Below are 20,178 nucleotides of genomic sequence, written 5' to 3' on the forward strand. Positions count from 1 at the left end.
ATTTATCCTTTACAGTGAGCCTAGCACTTTATTTTATACCAACTAGTTCAAGACTTAATGGCACCTCTGCTTTGAGCCTGGTTGTCAGAGATAAGATGTGGGGCTTATTTATGTTGCTCTGTAAAGTACTGCATGTATGTCTGGTGGCCGAGTTCAGAAATATGTGTTAATATAAATGGTTTTGTCCTAGAAACAAATCACAATGAAAATCTACAATTATTAAGCTTACATCTTTGGAGCAAGTGAAATTGGTTTCATTATTTCTTATTTCTGACCCTCAGGTCATTTCCCCTATTGTTACATTATAGGACTGAACACATGAAGTGTTGAGCAAGTCCCATTTGCTAATAAGTCTGTTAGCCAACAGACTGACCTGAGGCAACATGTCATTTTCCCTGGTAGGTAGGATTCGGTTTAATTTAGCAAACATATATTGAGAATACAAGGATAGAATGTAAGGAAACTGACCTGAGACCTGTACTGAGCCGCAGGCCATTGCACAGTAATTCCAGTCCAGTTTTATTCCACTTTAAATCAATCCAGTGTATAAAAATCTGGGTTTGTGAAACAGAACAGGCTTCTTTACAAAAACATTCACTATTACATGTTTTTGATTAATGAGCTTTCCTAGGACATTTAAAATAATAAAGTTATATTCACGTATTGGGAACATGCCAGTCGTGTAAAAGGAAGAACATCCAAATATGGACTAAAAACAGTCAAATTTTAAGTGATCCATGAAACAAAAACTATTTGCTGAACTCTGTGCTGCCACTACGTTATTTTTTGAAGCAAAGTTGTTTTAAATCACCTACCAAAACATTTTAACTGAAGCACAGTGAAGTTGTTTATTCTACAATGTTACTAAAGTATCAAATAATTAAACTTAGCTGTGAAGGGGATACCTAGAGAGAAGCAACTAAATATTTCACTGGACAGGTAGCTCAAGGAGATGTGGATTACAGAGGGAAACTGATGTTCGCATATTCCTGATGAATTCTTTTGGTTTTTCTCCCCTCAGGCAGAAGCTGAGGAAGATTGTCATTCTGATGTCAGAGCAGAAGATGATGAAAATGAAAGCCCTGCTGAAACAGATCTGCAGGCATGTTTCTTCAATGTATATTTAATTCTTATTCCATTGCTTTCCATGCATAAGCAAAAATTGGCCGTACTTATGAAGATTTATCAGTTCTCTCTCTCTTTTTTTTTTTTGATTACTTATGTATTTAAGTAATCTCTATCCCCAGTGTGGGGTTCAAACTCACAACCCCCAAGATCAAGAGTCCCATGCTCTTCTGACTGAGCCAGCTAGGTGCTCCAAGATTTATCGGTTCTTATTTGCGTTGAACTTAACTGTATTTTCATACTGGTTTACAGAATGTGCAAATTAAAGCTGTGTTACAGATTTTTTTTTTTAACCATTTGTCACCATATGTCATTATAGTATCATCGGCTATATTCCCTATGGTATACTTTTCATCTGGTGACTTATTTATTTTATATTAGTCCCCTTCACCTTTTTGCCCATTGCCCCATTGTCCCCTCTTCCAGCCACCAAGTTTCTTCTCTGTATTTATGAATCTGTTTCTGTTTTCTTGTCTTTTCATTTGTTTTGTTTTTTAGATTCTATGTATAAGTGAAATCGTATGGCATTTGTCTTTCTCTTACTTGACTTAGCATTGTATCCCCTAGGTCCATCCATATTGTCAAAAATAGTAAGATCTCACTCCTTTTTGTGGCTGAGTAATATTCTGTTGTGTGTGTGTACACACATATATGTTGACACATGCAACATCTTTATCCATTTATCTATTGATGGATACTTTAGGTTGCTTCCATATGCTTCCATATCTTGGCTATTTTAAATAATGCTGCAATAAACAAAGGTACATATAACTTCTTTTTGTTTGTTTTGAGGTACATGTATCTTTTCAAATTAGTGTTTTAGTTTCCTTTGGATAAATACCCAGTAGTGGACTTACTGGATTATATGTTATTTCAATTTTTATTTTTTTGAGGAACTTCCATGCTGTTTTCCACAGTGGTTGGAACAATTCACAAGGGTGCTTTTTTCTCTCCACATCCTTGACAAAACTTGTTATTTCTTATCTTTTTGATTCTAGCCATTCTGACAGGTGTGAGGTGATAATTCCTTGTGGTTTTGATTTGCATTTCCCTGATAATTAGTGATGTTGAACATCTTTTCATGTACCTGTTGGCCATTGTCTGGCTTAGAAAAATGTCTATTCAAGTTCTCTACCCATTTTTTAATAGGATTATTTGTTTTATTAGTATTGAGTTGTATAAATTCTTTATATTGGATTATTTGCAAATCTCTTCTCCCATCAGTAGGTTGCCTTTTTGTTCTGTTGATTGTTTCCTTTGCTGTGCAGAAGCTTTTTATTTTGGTGTAGTCCCAATAATTTATTTTTGCTTTTGTTTCCCTTACCTAAGGAGACATATCTATAAAGATGTCGCTAAGGCCAGTGTCCAAGAGATAACTGCCTGTGTTTTCTTCTAGGAGTTTATGGTTTCAGGTCTCACATTTAGGTCTTTGAGTTTATGTTTGTGTGTGGTATGAGAAACTGGTTCAGTTTTATTCTTTGGCATGTAGATCTCCAGCTTTCCCAGCACCATTTTGCAGAGACTGTCTTTTCCCCCTTGCATATTCTTGCCTCCTCTGTTGTAGATTAATTGACCATTTAAGTGTGGGCTTATTTCTGGGCTCTCTATTCTGTTCCATTGATCTTTGTATCTGTTTTTGTCCCAGTACCATACTGTTTTGATTACCGTAGCTTTGTAGTATATCTTAAAATCCAGAGTTGTGATATTTCAAATTTTGTTCTTTCTCAAGATTGCTTTGGCTCTTCAGGGTCTTTGTGGTTCCATATGAATCAGGATTATTTGTTCTAGTTCTGTGAAAAATACTATTGGTATTTTAACAGGGATTGCGTTGAATCTATAGATTGATTTGGGTAGTGTGGACATTGTAACAATATTAATTCTTCCAATCTGCGAGCATGGGCTATCTTTCCATTTATTTGTATTGTCTTCCATTTCTTTCATCAGCGTCTTATAGTTTTTATTTATTTATTTTTTATTTTATTTTATTTTTAAAGATTTTATTTATTTATTTGACAGAGACAGAGATAGCGAGAGCAGGAACACAAGTAGCGGGAGTGGGAGAGGGAGAAGCAGGCTGCCCCCCGAGGAGGGAGCCCGATGTGGGACCTGATCCCAGGACCCTGGGACCATGACCCGAGCTGAAGACAGATGCTTAATGACTGAGCCACCCAGGCACCCACGTCTTATAGTTTTTAAAGTATAGCTCTTTCACCTTCTTGATTAAGTTTATTCCTAGATAATTTCTTTCAGGTGCAATTGCAGATGGGATTGTCTTCTTAATTTCTCTTTTTGCTACTTTGTTCTTAGTGTATAGAAATGTAGCAGATTTCTGCAACATTTTGTATCCTGCAACTTTACTAAATTCATTTATTCAAATAGTTTCTTGGTGGAGTCTTTAGGATTTCCTATATATGGAAATATATATATGTCACTGGAAATAGTGACAGTTTTACTTCTTCCTTACCAATCTGGATACTTTTTATTTCTTTTTTTCTTTTAGAGAGAGAGAATGCACAGGAGTTAGGGGGTGTGGGGGAAAGGGAGAGAATCCCAAGCAGGCTCCATGGGCACTTGTGGGCTCGATCCCACGGCCCTGAGATCATGACCTGAGCCAAAATCAAGAGTCAGACCGACTTGGGCGCCTGGGTGGCTCAGTTGGTTAAGCGACTGCCTTCGGCTCAGGTCATGATCCTGGAGTCCCGGGATCGAGTCCCGCATTGGGCTCCCTGCTCAGCAGGGAGTCTGCTTCTCCCTCTGACCCTCCTCCCTCTCATGCTCTCTGTCTCTCATTCTCTCTCTCGCAAATAAATAAAATCTTAAAAAAAAAAAAAAATTAAAATTAAAAAGAGTCAGACCAACTTAACCAGCTGAGCCACCCAAGCACCCCATGGATACCTTTTATTTCTTGTTTGATTGCTGTTGCTAGCACTTCCAGTACTATGTTGAATGAAAGTGGTGAGTGGGCATACTTGTCCTGTTCCTGATCTTAGGGGAAAAACTATGGATTTTTCACCATTGAGTATGGTATTAGCTTGGGTTTGTCATATATGCCCTTTATTATGTTGAAGTATGTTCCCTCTAAACCCATTTTGTTGGGAGAGTTTTTATCCTGAATGGATGCTGAATTTTGTCAAATACTTTTTCTGCATCTGTTGAGATGATCATATGGTTTTTATACTTCCTTTTATTAGAGTGAAGTTTCACATTGATTTGCAAATATTGAATCACCTTTGCATCCTGGAATAAATTCCACTGATTGTGGTGCATGATCCTTTTAATGTGTCACTGAATTCAGTTTGCTAATATTTTGTTGAGGATTTGTACGTTTGTGGTCATCAGAGATACTGGCCTGTAGTTTTCTTTTTTTGTAGTGTCTTTGTTGGTGTCAGGGTAATGCTGACCTTGTAGAGTAAATTTGGAAGATTTCCTTCCTCTTCTGTTTTTGAAATGGTTTGAGAAGAATAGGTATTAACTCTTCTTTAAATGCTTGATAGGGAAAAAAAAATGCTTGATAGAATTCACCTGTAAAGTCATCTGGTCTTGGACTTTTGTTTGTTGGGAGTGTTTTGATTACCAGTTTAATTGTGTTAAGGTAATTGATCTGTTCAAATTTTCTATTTATTCTTGATTCAGTTTTGGAAGACTGTATTTTTCTAGGAATTTATCCATTTCTTCTAGGTTGTCCAATTTGTTGGCATATACTTTTTCATAATATTATCTTGCAATTCTTTGTATTTCCGTGGTGTCAGTTGTTATTTCTCCTTCTTCATTTCTGAAGCTACTTGAGTTCTCTTTTTGTCTTGATGAGTCTGGCTAAATATATTTTTTTTCCCCAAAAAAAACCAGCTCTTAGTTTCACTGATTCTTTCTATTCGTTTTTCAGTCTGTTTCATTTATGTCTGCTCTAATCTTTACTATTTCCTTCTTTGTACTAGCTTTGGGCTTTGTTCTTTTAGTTCCTTTAGGTGTCAGGTTAGATTGTTTATTTGAGATTTGTTTCTTGAAGTAGAAACTTGTATCACTATGAATTTCCCTCTTAGAACTACTTTCACTGCATCCCAAAGATTTTGGACCATTGTATTTCCATTTTCATTTGTCTCCCATGTATTTTTTTATTTTCTCTTTGATTTCTTTGTTGATTTATTGGTTGTTTAGTCATGTTATTTAGCTCCTTCGTGTGGTTATGGTTTTCCCACTTTTTTTCTTGTAATTGATTTCTAGTTTCATAGTGTTGTGGTCAGAGAAGATGCTTGATATAATTTCAAACATTTTATTTATTTTTTATTTTAATCCCAACATAGTTAATGTACAGTATTAGTTTCAGATGTACAGTATAGTGATTCAACAATTCCATACATCACCCAGTGCTCATTATAGCAAGTACACTCCTTAATCCCCATCACCTATTTCACCATCCTCCCATCCACCTCCCCTCTGGTAACCATCTCAGACTTTTCAAACTTATTGAGACATATTTTGTGGCCTAACATGTGATCTGTCTTGGAGAACGTTTCATTTACACTTGAAAAATATGTGTATTCTGTTGCTTTTGTTTGGAATGTTCTGTATATATCTGTTAAGTCCAGCTGGTCTACTGTGTTGATTGATTTTTGTGTGTGTTGATTAATTTTTGTTTGTTTCCTTATTGATTTTCTGTCTAGATGATCTGTCTGTTGATGTAAATGAGGTGTTCATGTCCCCTACTGTTATTGTGTTACTGTCCATTTTTCCTATGTTAGTGTTTGTTTTATATATTTAAGTTCTCCTATATTGGGTGCATAGGTATTTGTAATTGTTTTATTCTTCTTTTGGATTGATCTTTTTATCTGTTTTACATTATTAAGTGGTGCCTTTCTTTGCATCTTGCTACAGTCTTTATTTTAAAGTCTGTTTTTTCTGATACAGATATTGCTTCTTTTTTTTTTGCTTCCATTTGCATGGTATATATTTTTCTCTCCCTTCACTTTCAGTTTGTATATGTCTCTAGATATGAAGTCTTTTTTTTTTTCTGACTAAAACATACAGTAAGTAAATAAAGGTACACTTTATTGGCTTTTCTCTAAATATTTCTGTCACTTTTTTAGTCTTACAAATTATTTTAAAAAAGAGAAGATATACTGTGAAATATTTACGTGGAAGTTTTTATCATGAATGGATGTTGCACTTTGTCAGATGCTTTTCCTGCATCTATTGAAATGATTATATGGTTCTTATCCTTTCCCTTATTGATGTGATGTATCACATTGATTAATTTGCAAATACTGAACCACCGTGCAACCCAGGAATAACTCCTACTTGACTGTGGTGAATGATTTTTTTTAATGTATTTTTGGATTCAATTTGCTGGTTTCTGTTGAGCATTTTTGCATCTATGTTCATCAGGGATATTTACCTGTAGTTCTCTTTTTTAGTAGTGCCTTTATCTGGTTTTGTTATCAGGATAATGCTGGCCTCATAGAATGAATTTGGAAGTTTTCCTTCCTCTTCTACTTTTTTGAATAGTTTGAAAAGAATAGGTATTAACTCTTCTTTAAATGTTTGGTAGAGCTTTGCACAGTGGCAATATTATAGCTAATGAAGTTTATCCGAGGCACAGTTATTGCTAATTAAATGTTTGGTAGAATTCCCTCTGAAGCCATCTGGTCCTGGACTTTTGTTTGTTAGGAGGGGGTTTTTTTGTTTGTTTTTTATTATTACTGATTCACTTTCTTTGCTAATTATCAGTCTGTTCAATTTTCTTTCTCTTCCTTTTTGAGTTTTAGTAGTTTATGTGTTTCTAGGAATTTATCCATTTCTTCTAGATGTCTGTTTGTTGGCATATAGTTTTTCATAATATTCCCATAATTGTACTTCTGTGATATTGGTTGTTATTTCTCCTCTCTTATTTGTGGTTTTATTTGATCCTTTCTCTTTTTCTTGGTAAGTCTGGCTAGAGATTTATCAATTTTATTGATTGCTTTTTTTTCCCAAAGACCCTGCTCCTGGTTTCATTGATATGTTCTCTTGTTTTTGTTTTTTTTTTTAGTTTCTTTATCATTTATTTCTGCTCTAATATTTACTATAACCTTCCTTCTGGTTTTAGGTTTTGTTTGTTCTTTTTCTAGCTCCTTTAGGTGTAAGGTTAGGTTGTTTATTTGAGATTTGTCTTGTTTCTTGAGGTGACCAGCATTGCTATAAACTTCCTTTTTAGAACCAATTTTGCTGCATCCCAAAGGTTTTGGACTGTTGTGTTTTCATTTTCATTTGTTTCTGTGTACTTTTTAAATTTCTTCTTTTATTTCCTGGTTGACTCATTCATTGTTTAGTATCATGCTATTTAACCTCCATATGTTTGTGGTCTTTCCAAATCTTTTCTTGTGGTTGACTTCTAGTGTCATAGTGTTAATGGTCAGAAAAGATGCATGGTATGACTACACTCTTCTTGGCATTTGTTGAGGTTTGTTTTGTAGGCTAATGTGTGATCTATTCTGGAGAATGTTCCTTGTGCACTTGGAAAGAATGTGCATTCTTTCTCATTTTGCATAATTCTTTTTTCTCTTTTGTTCAGCTTGATTACTTTCCATTACTCTGTCTTCTAGGTCATTGATTCGTTCTTCTGCTTTTCCAGCCTGCTGCTTGTTCCATCAAATGTGTTTCTCATTTTGTTTATTGAATCCTTCATATCTATGTTATTCCTTATCTCTGTGTTAATGATCTCACTGATGTCTTTCACTCTTCTCAAGTCCAGTGAGTATCTTTATGATCATTACTTTAAATTCTCTGTCAGGCAAGTTACTCATATCTGTTTCACCTAAATCTCTGGCCATGGCCTTGTCCTGTTCTTTCATTTGGGACAAATCCTTCTGTCTTCTCATTTTGTCTAAGTCTCTGTGCCTACTTCTGTGTGTTAGGAAAGTCAGCTATGTCTCCTGTTCTTGAGGGTACTGGCCTTATGAAGAAGAAGTCTTGTAGTGCCCTGTAGTCTAGTGTCTCCTATTCCCCAGGGCCTGGTGCTTCAGGGAGTGTCTCCAGTGTGTGCTATGTGCACTCTGCTGTTATGTCCTGGCTGCTATATCCTTCAGGCCAGTCTGAAGAGGCTCTCTTTGCCTATTATGGGCAGTATTTGGTCCCTGGCCTGAAAGTGTTGAGTTTTAACCAGGTGTGCTCTGGTCTGCTTATGATATGACACCTGTCACCACTGCCACCAGAACTGAGGCCCTGCAAAACTCCTGCGTTGGGAAACATGTGGGCAGGGGTTTGGGTTGGGCTTCTAGGGGAGAAGGGGCCTGCCACAATGGGACTGAGGCAGTTGTGACTGGAAGGGTGGTACCTCTGGAGCATGGGGTGGTGGGGTTTGGTATAAGCAAGTGTCCACTCTTTGCTCTCTCCTGTGTGCTAGTCTGTCTCTAGCCCTTCTCTGCAACTGCGACTCCCTCCCCACTAGAGTGTCCATGATCTATTTCTCTCCCAGGCTGTGTCTCCACACTTCTATCTTCTTTGATGTCACCTCTTCTCTACCTTTAGTTGTGGAATTTGTTCTGCCAGTCTTCAGGTCAATTTCTGAAGTATTTAGGATGATTTGATAGTTATCTAGTTGTATTTGTGGGATGAAGCGATCCTAGGGTCCTCCTACTCTGCCACCATCCTACTCTGCCACCATCTTTCAGACTCTGAAGTGAGTCTCTTGTGGGCAGCATATAGGTGGGTCTTATTTTTTAATCCATTCACCACACTGTCTTTTCATTGGAGCATTTAGTCCAATTACATTTAAAGTACTTGTTGATAGGTGTATTCTTATTGCCATTTTGTTCATTGTTTTTTGGGTTTTGTAGCTTTCCTCTGTTCCTTTTTTCTTCTCTTCCTCTCTTCCCTTGTGATTGATGGCTTTCTTTAGTGTTATGTTTGGATTCCTTCTTCTTTATCTTTTGTGTATCTATTATGGTTTTTTCATGTGTGGCTACCATGGGGTTCATTTATCACATCCTGTGCATACAACAGTCTATGTTAAGTTGATGGTCACTTAAGTTCAAATGCATTCTAAAGCTCTAACTTTTCAATACCCATTCCCTGTTCTTTGTATGTGATGTCTTATTTTACATCTTTTTAGTTTGTGTATCCCTTGACTAATTTTTATAGATATAATTGATTTTATTACATTAGTTCAACTTTTATACTGGCTTCCTAAGAATTACTCTACTACCTTTACTGTATGTTTGCTTTTACCAGTGAATTTTTTTTCTATCAACACCTTCTTTTAGTTATAGCCTTTACTTTCCATTTAAAGGATTCTTTTTAACATTTCTTATAAGGCTGGTTTAGTGGTGATGAATTTTTTTAACTTTTTTCTGTCTGGAAAACCCTGTCTCTCCTACTCTGAGTAATAGCCTTGCTGAGTAGAGTATTCTTGGTTGTAGGTTTTTTTCCTTTCAGCACTTTGATTATAGCATGCCACTCCCTTCTGGCCTGCAAAGTCTCTGCTGAAAAATCAGCTAATAGCCTCATGGGGTTTCCCTCATATGGAACTCTTTTCTTTTGCTGTTTTTAAGATTCTTTATCATTACTTTTTGCCATTTTAATTATGGGTCTTGGTGTGGACTTCCTTGGGTTCATCTTGTTGGGGCTCTCTGCGCTTCCTGGACCTGGATGTCTGTTTCCCTCTCTAGATTAGGGAAGTTTTCAGGTATTCTTGAAATAAGTTTTCTGCCCCCCTCCCCCCCTTCTGGAACCCCTATAATACAAATTACTACACTCGATGATGTTGCAGAGGTCCCTTAACCTATTATTTTTTATTATTCTTTTTCCATTTTGCTATTGAGCTTGGTTGCTTTACATTATCCTGTCTTCTGCATCACTGATCCATTCTTCTGTGTCCTCTGATCTGCTGTTGATTCCCTCTCGTGTATTTTGCATTTTAGTTACTGAGTTCTTCAGCTCTGATTGGTTCTTTTTTATATTTTCTATCTCTTGGTTGAAGTTCCCACTGAGTTCATCCACTTGTAACTCTGTTGAGTATCTTTATGACCATTACTTTGAACTCTTTATTAGGCACATTGCTTGTCTTGGTTTCATTTAGCTTTTTTTTTTTTTTTGGCGATTTTTGTCTTGTTTTTTCATTTGAGACATTTTCTTCTGTCTCCTCATTTTGTCTGACTCTCTGTGTTTCTTTATATTAGATAGGTCAGCCACATGTCTTGATCTTGAAAGTAGTGGCCTTGTGTGGAAGAAGTCCTGAGGTGCCCTGTAGCTCAGTTCCCTGCTCACCAGAACCAGGCACGCCATAAGTGTCCACTGTGTAGTCTGTGTTTGCCCTCCTGTTGTGGATGAGCTGTGATTGATACAGGCATGCTGGTGGGTGGCATGCTGGTCTGCCCTCGTTCCAGCTGGTTTCAGTGATCTGCTTCTTCCTGCAGGCGCACAGGGCAGGTTTTGCTCCTGGTGCTGTTAGATGCCCAGCTGTAGCTGCCATGGGCTTTATAGTTGTTGGAGTCAGTCTTCATGTTGGCTGTCTGCAGTTAACTGCTACTGACAGCTGCAGGCACAGTGAAGGGCAGGGCTTGCTTCCTGCACAGCCAGCAAAGAGGCTGGCTACAGGAATTGACATGCTGTTGTGTGGGGTTATCACCTTTCCGATGATAGGAGTCACTAGGAAGTTTGCTGGTCCTGGCCAGGCCTGCCTGCTGGCTGTAGCGGGCATAGAGCTGTTTTGGATGGGTGTCTATTAAGGTGGGAAGTCTACAGGTAAATACAGCAGCCGGACATACAGTGCTACCAAGGGAGAGGGATACTGTTAGAATTAGCTCCTGCATGCATCCAACTATTCAGGCTACGGGAGGGAAGCAAAATGGCACCCACCAGTACTTTTGTTCCTAGAGAACTCTCCTGCAGATACACGCCCCTTTGGTACATGTCCTACAATTAATAAATGCCCTATATGTATACCCCAGCATTTTCAAAGTGCTACTTCTGTGCTATTTCCTGGTGGAGTTTTTAGTGTGTTGACCCTTTAAGGATGGAGACTCCTTTTCCAGTAGCTATCTGGATCTCCTGGAATTCAGCCCTACTGATTTTCAAAGCCAGATGTAATGGGGACTCCTCTTCCCAGGCCTGGTGTGGGATTTGATCCCCTCGCTCCTCTATGCTTGTGATGTCCCTCCTGTTAGTGGTTAGTCACCCTGGGGAATTGGTTCCCAGCTGTGAACCTGCCCCTCCTACCCTTTTCAAAGAGGTCTTCTCTCTACAACTCACTGTGGGAGATCTGTTCTGCCTCTTCAGGTTATTTACAGAATTAGTGGTGGTGGATGTTGTCTTTGTATGTCCATCAGAGAAGGTGAGCTCAGGATCCTCCCATTCACCAGTTTCCACAAGCAGCAGAACCAGTTGATCTATCCCTCACTACTACTTCTAGGTACTTTGGATGAAACCAAAGTATCATGGGCTCCTCATGGGCTTCTTTCCTACAGGTACACTACCTTCATGGAATTCTTGTTGGTAATTTATGGACCCCTGAGATTCACTTGGTCTCTAAAAGGTCAATGCCTCTGAATTTATTAGCAGAAGCCCAAAAGGAGGAAAAACTTGTTCAAATGTTAACATCTTTGCAAAGGTCTTAATGCAGTATTTTGTTATATTTTGCATTGAACAAATGTATAATGATGCACTAATTATTTTCTTATTCTGGAAAATTTTGAAAGTGCTCACACTGAAGATAACAATAATTGGCATTATGAGGTTTGATATATGTTCCAAACAAGGCATAACTGAAAACCCATCACCTTAAAAAGATTGACAGATTTGACCACCTAAAAGTTAAAACCTATATGTAGAAGAGGCATCATAAATCAAGAGAAATGATTAGCTAGAAAAGCTATTTACTATATATTGGCAGAGGATTGATACCCACCCTCAGTATATGGAACATCCTTATAAATTAGTATGAGTGACACAAGATGGAAAGATATGAATGGACAACTAATGGAAAAAATAATATAAATGGCTATTAAATATTTGAAGAGATAATTAGTGTCATGATTTTTGAAATACAGATTAAATCTGCATTGAGATTTTTCTTAATCAGATTGGTGAACAGTGCCCATTGTTGTCCAGGCTTTGAGAACACTCAAGTAATGTACATGAAGTGTAAATTGCTACAACTTTTTTGGAGGGCAGAGTAGCAATATGGGACAAAATGAAAACCATTCCCTTTGATCAAGCAACTTTTTTTTTTTTAAAGATTTTATTTATTTATTTGACAGAGACACAGCGAGAGAGGGAACACAAGCAGAGGGAGTGGGAGAGGGAGAAGCAGGCTTCCCACTGAGCAGGAGCCCGATGCGGGGCTCGATCCCAGGAACCTGGGATCAGGACCTCAGCCGGAGGCAGACGCTTAACGACTGAGCCACCCAGGCGCCCCTCAAGCAATTATTTTTTAAAGATTTATTTATTTTGAGGGGCGCCTGGGTGGCTCAGATGGTTAAGCGTCTGCCTTCTGCTTGGATCCTGATCCCAGGGTCCTGGGATCAAGCCCCACATCAGGCTCCTGGCTTAATGGGAAACCTGCTTCTCCCTCTCCCTCTGGCTCTCCCCCTGCTCATGCTCTCTCTCTCTGTATCTGTGTCTCAAATGAATAAATAAAATCTTAAAAAAAAGGATTTATTTATTTTGAATAAGAGAGTGTATGTGCATGAATTGGGGGGAGGGGCAGAGAGGGAGAGAGAGAATTTCAAGCGGACTAAGCACTGAGCATGGAGCCCAGTGAGGGGCTGGATCTCACAACCCTGAGATATGACCTGATCCGAAATCAAGAGTCAGACACTTAACTGACTGAGCGAACCAGGTTCCCCCAATGAAGCAATCTTATTTCTAGAAAATTAATCTTAAGGAAATGATGGGGAACTGAGTAAATATAAATGTACAAAAATGTTTATTATAGCATTGTTATATGAAAAAATAGACTACAGGGGGGCGCCTGGGTGGCTCAGATGGTTAAGCGTCTGCCTTCGGCTCAGGTCATGATCCCGGGGTCCTGGGATCGAGCCCCACATCGGGCTCCTAGCTCAGCCGGGAGTCTGCTTCTCCCTCTCCCTCTGCCTCTCCCACTGCTCATGCTCTCTGTCTCTCTCTCTCTCTGTATCTCTGTGTCTCAAATGAATAAATAAAATCTTAAAAAAAAAAAGAAAAGAAAAAATAGACTACAACCTAAATATCCATCACTTGTATTGAGTAATGGTCTATTCATACAGTGAAATACACTGCAGTCATTTGAAAGGATGGGGCAAATCCTTGTGCATTGAAATAGAAAAATATTCGTTGTAATTACATTAATGAATCTTACTGAATTTATAAGCTTTATAATACTTATTTGGAATGTATCATCTAGCAGACATTCAGTGTTACCAAAGATTCCACAGGGCAGAGGTATGTTTTGTGTTAAAAGTAGGAGGGTGGGAACCAGAACTGTTCAGAATGGCAAGAAAAATTATTTTAAAAACTTACATATTTTATATATGCCTCTTCAAAAAGATCTAGGAATAATATACACAGTTGTATTGATAATGGCCTTCTTTGGGAGGAGGGGTATTTCAGGTTGGGTTCCCAGAGAACAGATTTTAAGGTAGAGACTATGATGAGGGAGGTGTACTAGGGAGTGCTTTTGGGATCCACACCTATGGAAGGCGGGCGGGGGAGAGGGAGGGAGCCGGAGTGGGCAAAGGCAGAAGTCCAGCTGCGGTACCGTCTTTTTTTTTTTAAAAAGATTTTATTTATTTATTTGACACACAGAGAGTGAGAGAGAGAGAGAGAGAGCATAAGCAGGGGGAGTGGCAGGCAGGCAGAGGGAGAAGCAGGCTCTCTGCTGAGCAAGGAGCCCGATGCGGGACTCGATCCCAGGACCCTGGGATCATGACCTGAGCTGAAGGCAGCCACTTAGCCGACTGAGCCACGCAGGCGCCTCGTGCTGTACCGTCTTAATGGACCGCCTTAGCCACTTCAGGAGTTCTGAGTATGGAGGAACCAGAGCCTTTCAGACTCTTATCAGCTGTTGATCAGTCATTGGGTAGGGATCGCCTGGGAAGGGGCATGATCCTGCCTAGGCAATGCTCTGGACGGGCTGACAGCTGAGGGCTGTTAATTGTAGCGGTCCCAGCAGGTGGGCTAATCAGTGCCTTCCTTCCTGAAGGGATCTGGGCAGCAAGGAAGAATCCATCACACAGGGGAACTTCACTTTTTCTATATTTAAAAATTTTTATTACATATATAAGAGGAAGTATTTCCTTTTTTAAAAAAAGAATGCTTTTGAAAGAAAGATTTAGGGTTCAACTACAGAATTTTTAACAGTCCTTTTCACGTCTAGTAGATGATGTATTCCAGGTAAACAAATGTTTGAAAGCTTCTGAGTTCAGCCCCTAGGTGATGGCTCATATTTCCAGTTCTAACCAGAACTTGGTTTTCTGATACCGTTAGATTTTTCCCATGTACCTTTCCCATATAGACAAACCTAGGCAACTCTTCATGATTTCTTTAAAGATTTAAACAGAACATAATTTTAGAAGATAACGCATTGAATGGATGTTAGTTTAGTAATTTAAAAAAACATGTTTTCTAGTCTTAGAATATGTATTTATATGGAAATTGATGTTGGACCTGTTGATAAATTGTCCAGGGTTAAGCTGCTCTTCCTTGATGAGCCCTAAAGTCCTTTTCTTTCCTTAGGCACAGCTCCAGATGTTCCGAGCTCAGTGGATGTTTGAACTTGCTCCAGGTGTAGGCTCTAGCAATTTAGAAACTCGGCCTTGCAGAGCAACAAAAGGCTCTTTACTGAAAGCAGCAGACACCAAAGGAAAGCAAGAACTGGCAAAAGAAGAAAAGTTAAGTATTATGGACATTGTGGCAAAGTAACTTTTTTTTCTTAATTGCACATGAGAGTTTTCGGAGTCGTAAGTAGGTGATCATTAGAGTTGTATTCTGGTGACATAAGCACATAACTTACAAGATTTTTCCTCGTGTGCAAAAATATACTGGTATGTCCATCCTTCACTACTACTTCTAGGTACTTTGGAGGATACCACCACTCCTTATGGGCTTTCTAGAGGTACGGTGTCTTCATGGAACTGTCTTTGGCAATTTATAGATCCCTAAGATTCATTTGGTCTCTAAAATAGCGATGCCTCTGAATTTATTAGCAGAAGCCCAAAAGGAGAAAAACTTGTTCAAATGTTAACACCTTTGCAAAGGTCTTAATGCAGTATTTTGTTACATTTTGAGTTGAACAAATGTATAATGATGCATTAATTATTTCCTTCTTCTGGAAAGTTTTGAAAGTGCTTGCACTGAAAAAATTTGGAATGCTATCTAATTGTTCACCTCTTTTTAGTACTTGCATGAAGTAGGCACAGCACACTTTCCATTTTTCCTGTTCCATAGAGGCTGTCATCTTTATGCAGATTTTTACAAGCAATTTGCCATTAAGTAGTTGAAATTACCATGATAACCAAAAACTTCCATATCCGTTTTGTTTTAATTTTTATTTTGAAAATAATTACAGAAACATAGGTACAGGGAAGTCACGTGTACCTTTCACCCTTTCTCCTTCAGTGATGACATTTTGCATAGCTGTAGTACTGTATCAAAAAGTAGGAAATAGACATTGGTACCATGCACAGAGCTTATTTGGACCTCCCAGATTTATAAGCACTTTTTTGTGTGCATGCATATAAATAGTTCTATGCAGTTTTAGTACATGTATATCTTCCTGTAACCACTACTATGATCAAGATCCAGACTGTGGTAGCACCGCAGTGCTCCCTCTTTCTACACCTTTATAGTTCTCTCCCGTCCCCCACTCCCTGACCATTCCTGACCACTGGCAATCACTAATCTCTTCTCCAGTTCTCTAACTTTGATATTCAAAAATGTTGCATAAGTGGAATCATCCAGTATATAACCTTCTGAGATGGGCGTTTTTCACTCAGCGGAATTCCCCTGGGATCCATCCAAGCTTGTGTATAACAGTAGTTCTTTTTTATTGTCCAGTGGTATTGCATGGTATGGGTGCACCCCAGTTTGTTTAACTCTTCACCAGTTGAAGGACATTTGGGCTGTTCCCAGTGTTTGGCGATTAATAGAGCTGCTGTGAATATTCATGTGCAGATTTCTGCATGAGTGTAAGTTTTCATTTCTCTGGCCTAGGAGTGCAATTGCTTGGTTGTATGTTAAGTGCCTATTTGGTTAAAAGAAACTGCCCAGGGGTTTTCCAGGGTGGCTGCACCATTTTATGTTTCCAGCAGCAGGGTATGAGTGAGTGGTCCAGCGTCTCCACAGCCTCGTCGGCCCTTCGGGTTGTCATTCCTTTTTAGCTCTTCTGATAGGCATGTAGTGATACCTCATTGTGATCTTAATTTGTATTTCCCTAATGCTTAAGGATGTTAAGTATCTTTTCATGTGCTGTTTGCCACCTTTATCTCTTCTCTGTGTAATATGTTGTCTTTTCTAATTGCGTTGCTTATGTTTGTTGAGTTTTGAGTGTTCTTTATTCTAAATACAGTCCTCTGTTGAGTAAGTGGCTTGTACATTCTTTCTCTCAGCCTGTAGCTTATATTTTCATCCTCAGGGTATTTTATCAAGCAAAAGCTTTTAATTTTGATGAGATCCAGTTTATCAACCTTTCCTTTTATGGATTGTGCTTTTTGGGATCAAGTATAAGAACTCTTTGCCCAGCTGTAGGTCTCCAAGATTTTTTAAATGTTTTTTCCCTAAAAGTTTTGTATTTTACATTTAAGTCCATGATCCATTTTTGAGTTAATTTTTATGTAAGATGTGAGGTTTAGGTCATGGTTAATTACTTTGCCTATGGGTGTCCAATTGTTCCACTTTTGTTGGAAAGGCTGTCCTGCCACGCATACTCATTTTTAATACAGACTTTCAAAAATTGCATTTCACTATTTTTATAGGCTCGAGAACTCTTCCTAAAAGCAGTAGAAGAAGAACAGAATGGAGCTCTCTATGAAGGTAAAAAAACTCAGGGCCCAGGATCATGTGGTCATGATATTTCTGAATAACAACTCTTAGTTACTAAACAATTTTTTCTTAACTAGAATAAATTTGATATATAGACATCAGTCTCCCTTTATTTGAAATTTTCTACCAAATCAAAACTAAACATTGTATTTCTATATAATGTCTTTTCAAAAAATATTGCTGTGAAACATCATATTGGTCTACATTTAGGTTTTAGTATTTATTCTTCATTATTAAAGTCTTAAAAATAATTGTTTCTCATTTTAAAATAGTGTATTCTATTATGGGTGAAAACTACTTCAAAGGAGGGAAATATAAAAGATAGTTTCAGGAACATACACATTTTCTAATTTACATTTTACACAAAGGAATAATCTTCAGCTTTAATTGTCTTTTATTAACCCATTAGAAATGCATAAACAGAGCGATGGGGCATTTTACTGTATTAGATGTGTAAGTAGGCTTCCATTTTGTAATAATAAAGCTAAAAATTGGAGCATGGGAAAAATGCTTGTGCTTGAATCACTTGAAAATATCCCCAAAATAACATTTTCAGGATTACTGCATTTTATTGGCAAGTTTCTTCTAGTGATATTTTTACTCAGATATTAAAAGAGCCCAAATGGTGAACTCCTTCCACAGTCTTCATTAGTTTGTGAGAGTCTCATCTCCATTTAGTACACAGTAATTCACCCAGAGTAATAGAACACAGCAGAATATATTGAATTGAATAGAGTCCATCTAAGGGAAGAAGAGCTAGTTGGCTTCTGCAGTCTCAAGTTCTGTTGTATAGCTTTGTGGGAGAGATTACCAAATAATATAGCTGTAAACCACCTGGCCAGGAACTTTATAAGAAAATAGGTTTTAAAGGTTATTTAGCTAAATAATGGGCAGCTGGACTAAAGGAAATTGGATTTGAAGGTTAAATTCAAAAAAACTCTTTATTCTACCTAGTAAGAAGCATTTGATTATCCTCAACTCTGCACCCTAGAAAGAAAAGGTTGCTTAAAAGTGTTTTTCTTGGGGCTACAGCAATTGCATTTCCAAAGCCTGAAGAAAAACAACCAAGTAAGATCACTTCTAACAGTACAAGGCTGAGGGAGAAGGTGGGAAGGGCAAACAGCAGAGAGTGAAATACGACGTGCTTAAGCTGCTATAATGTGTTAGCTTTAGAAAAAAGAAAGGTTACTTCTGAGTAGTAAGGCTTGGAAATAAGTTTGTTCACTGAACTCCTATTGCATATAGAAAAAAGGAATTTGGCTGTTTGTAAAGAAAGTTACCAAATTAAACCAGTTACGGGTAATCAAAGGAAATGACAAAAATGTGTGGTCATAGCTAATTTAGCTTTATTTCTTCTTTTAGCCATCAAGTTTTATCGTAGGGCTATGCAACTTGTACCTGATATAGAGTTCAAGATTACTTATACCCGGTCTCCAGATGGTGATGGCGTTGGAAACAGCTAGTGCGTATATAATTTGATAGACAGTAATACATAGAGTTTGTTAAAACTAAGCATCTTTGCCCTGTTGACTCTTAACCGTGATAAGAAGATGGTGGTAATTCTGTTAAATTACATAGTCTTTAGTATAAAGACTTATTTATAAAGTTGTAGAAATTTTTTTTAGTTAGGGAAATTTTAAGATTAAAATATAGAAATGCACGTTTTAAACAGATATAATGAAGATAAGGTGATGAGTTTTTTTAAATAAAAGCAGTGATTATTGAAAGTAAATTAAAAGACACATTTCAGCTTTCTGAAACCTTTTTTAAAAAAGTCAAACCTATTAAGATATAATTAGGCCAAAGTTGACAAAATGTTAATAATGGTTGAAATTGGGTGATGGGTACATGGGGTTTCATCAGACTAGTCTTTCTGCTTTTTGATATATTTGAAGCTATACATTTTTTAAAAGTTTTTTCATTTTATTAAGAAAATGCTGAATTATAATGACTTTATTATTCTCTTAAGGTATCTGTGAGGACGTTGTTAAGACTGTAACTTTTTTTTTTTTAAGATTTTATTTATTTATTTGTCAGTGAGCAAGCGAGCACAAGCAGGGGGAGTGGCAGGCTGAGGGAGAAGCAGGCTTCCTGCTGAGCAAGGAGCCCGATGTGGGACTCTATCCCAGGACCCTGGGATCATGACCTGAGCTGAAGGCAGATGCTTAACTGACTGAGCCACCCAGACGTCCCAAGACTGTAACGTTTGTTTAAAAGCCCAGGTGCAGGATAGAAGCCATGTTTCTTTGGGTGGATGCCACTTGAATCAAAGTCATAAAGTGGCATTGATAGTTTTACATGGACAAAGATCAAGAGAACATATTTTGAAGCCAATACTTTTGAAGTTATTTGCAAGCCAATTATATAAAATTGTTTTGGCTTAATCTGTATCCAAAAGCTCAATTTGCTCATATTAGAAGGGAGGAGAGTCTCTACCTATAAGAGAATGTCAGGTTAGAAATGAGCAATACATAGGAATATAGTGTTTTTAGTAATAAAATATTACCATCATGTTATGGTGTTACCTCTGTCATGAAATAATTAAGTTACCTTTATGGATAACATGTGCTCATTGCCAGTGTTTTTTTAAATCACTTACAGTATTAACACTCAAGCTCTGGATAGTAAAGACATGCCAATGAAATCAGTCTTTTTTTTTTTTTTTAAGATTTTATTTATTTATTTGAGTGAAATCAGTCTTAATTGTGTTTTTGAACTTGGAGGCTAATGGTGTTGTTCACCAAATGAAATTTAACAGTGTGAGGTAGTTCAAACTCAAAACGAATCAAGTGGGCTTTTTCTAAGCCTTCTTTATACTCAGGCAGGCTTTTAGACTCAGCTCTTAGCCAGTTTTGTGAATAGATGCAGGTGCTATTGAGAAAGGCTATATTAAAACGTGGATGAAGCATTTCTTTTCCTTCCCATCCCTTTGTACAAACCCAGATGTAGTGAAAGTTCTTGAAGGATACAGTTGAAGGATACAGTTGTTTTTTTTCTTATCAGGTCTAATGATCCCTGAAAATCTCTCTCCTGGTTTTGTTCTTGTTTTCTGCCTTCTGTGAA

The 20,178-nt window shown here is 37.7% G+C and overlaps 1 protein-coding gene and 1 non-coding gene across 3 annotated transcripts in view; both read left to right on the plus strand.

The window, feature by feature from the left end:
* Positions 1-20,178, plus strand: part of FBXO9 (F-box protein 9) — a 39,937-nt gene that overhangs the window by 2,733 nt on the left and 17,026 nt on the right. For both annotated transcript variants that reach the window (XM_034991758.1, XM_034991759.1), the window contains exons 2-5: positions 1,022-1,102; positions 14,812-14,967; positions 17,049-17,106; positions 18,478-18,577. In XM_034991758.1, coding sequence (XP_034847649.1) covers positions 1,022-1,102; positions 14,812-14,967; positions 17,049-17,106; positions 18,478-18,577 — 395 coding nt within the window. The remainder of the gene's footprint in view (positions 1-1,021; positions 1,103-14,811; positions 14,968-17,048; positions 17,107-18,477; positions 18,578-20,178) is intronic.
* On the plus strand, positions 6,671-6,818 carry LOC118001639. Its single transcript, XR_004676752.1, has one exon. It is a non-coding gene; the product is annotated as a U4 spliceosomal RNA (small nuclear RNA).

The sequence above is a fragment of the Mirounga leonina genome, unplaced genomic scaffold (assembly GCF_011800145.1).
Source record: "Mirounga leonina isolate KUSES-001 unplaced genomic scaffold, KU_Mleo_1.0 Mir_53, whole genome shotgun sequence".
Classification (NCBI taxonomy): Eukaryota; Metazoa; Chordata; class Mammalia; order Carnivora; family Phocidae; genus Mirounga; species Mirounga leonina.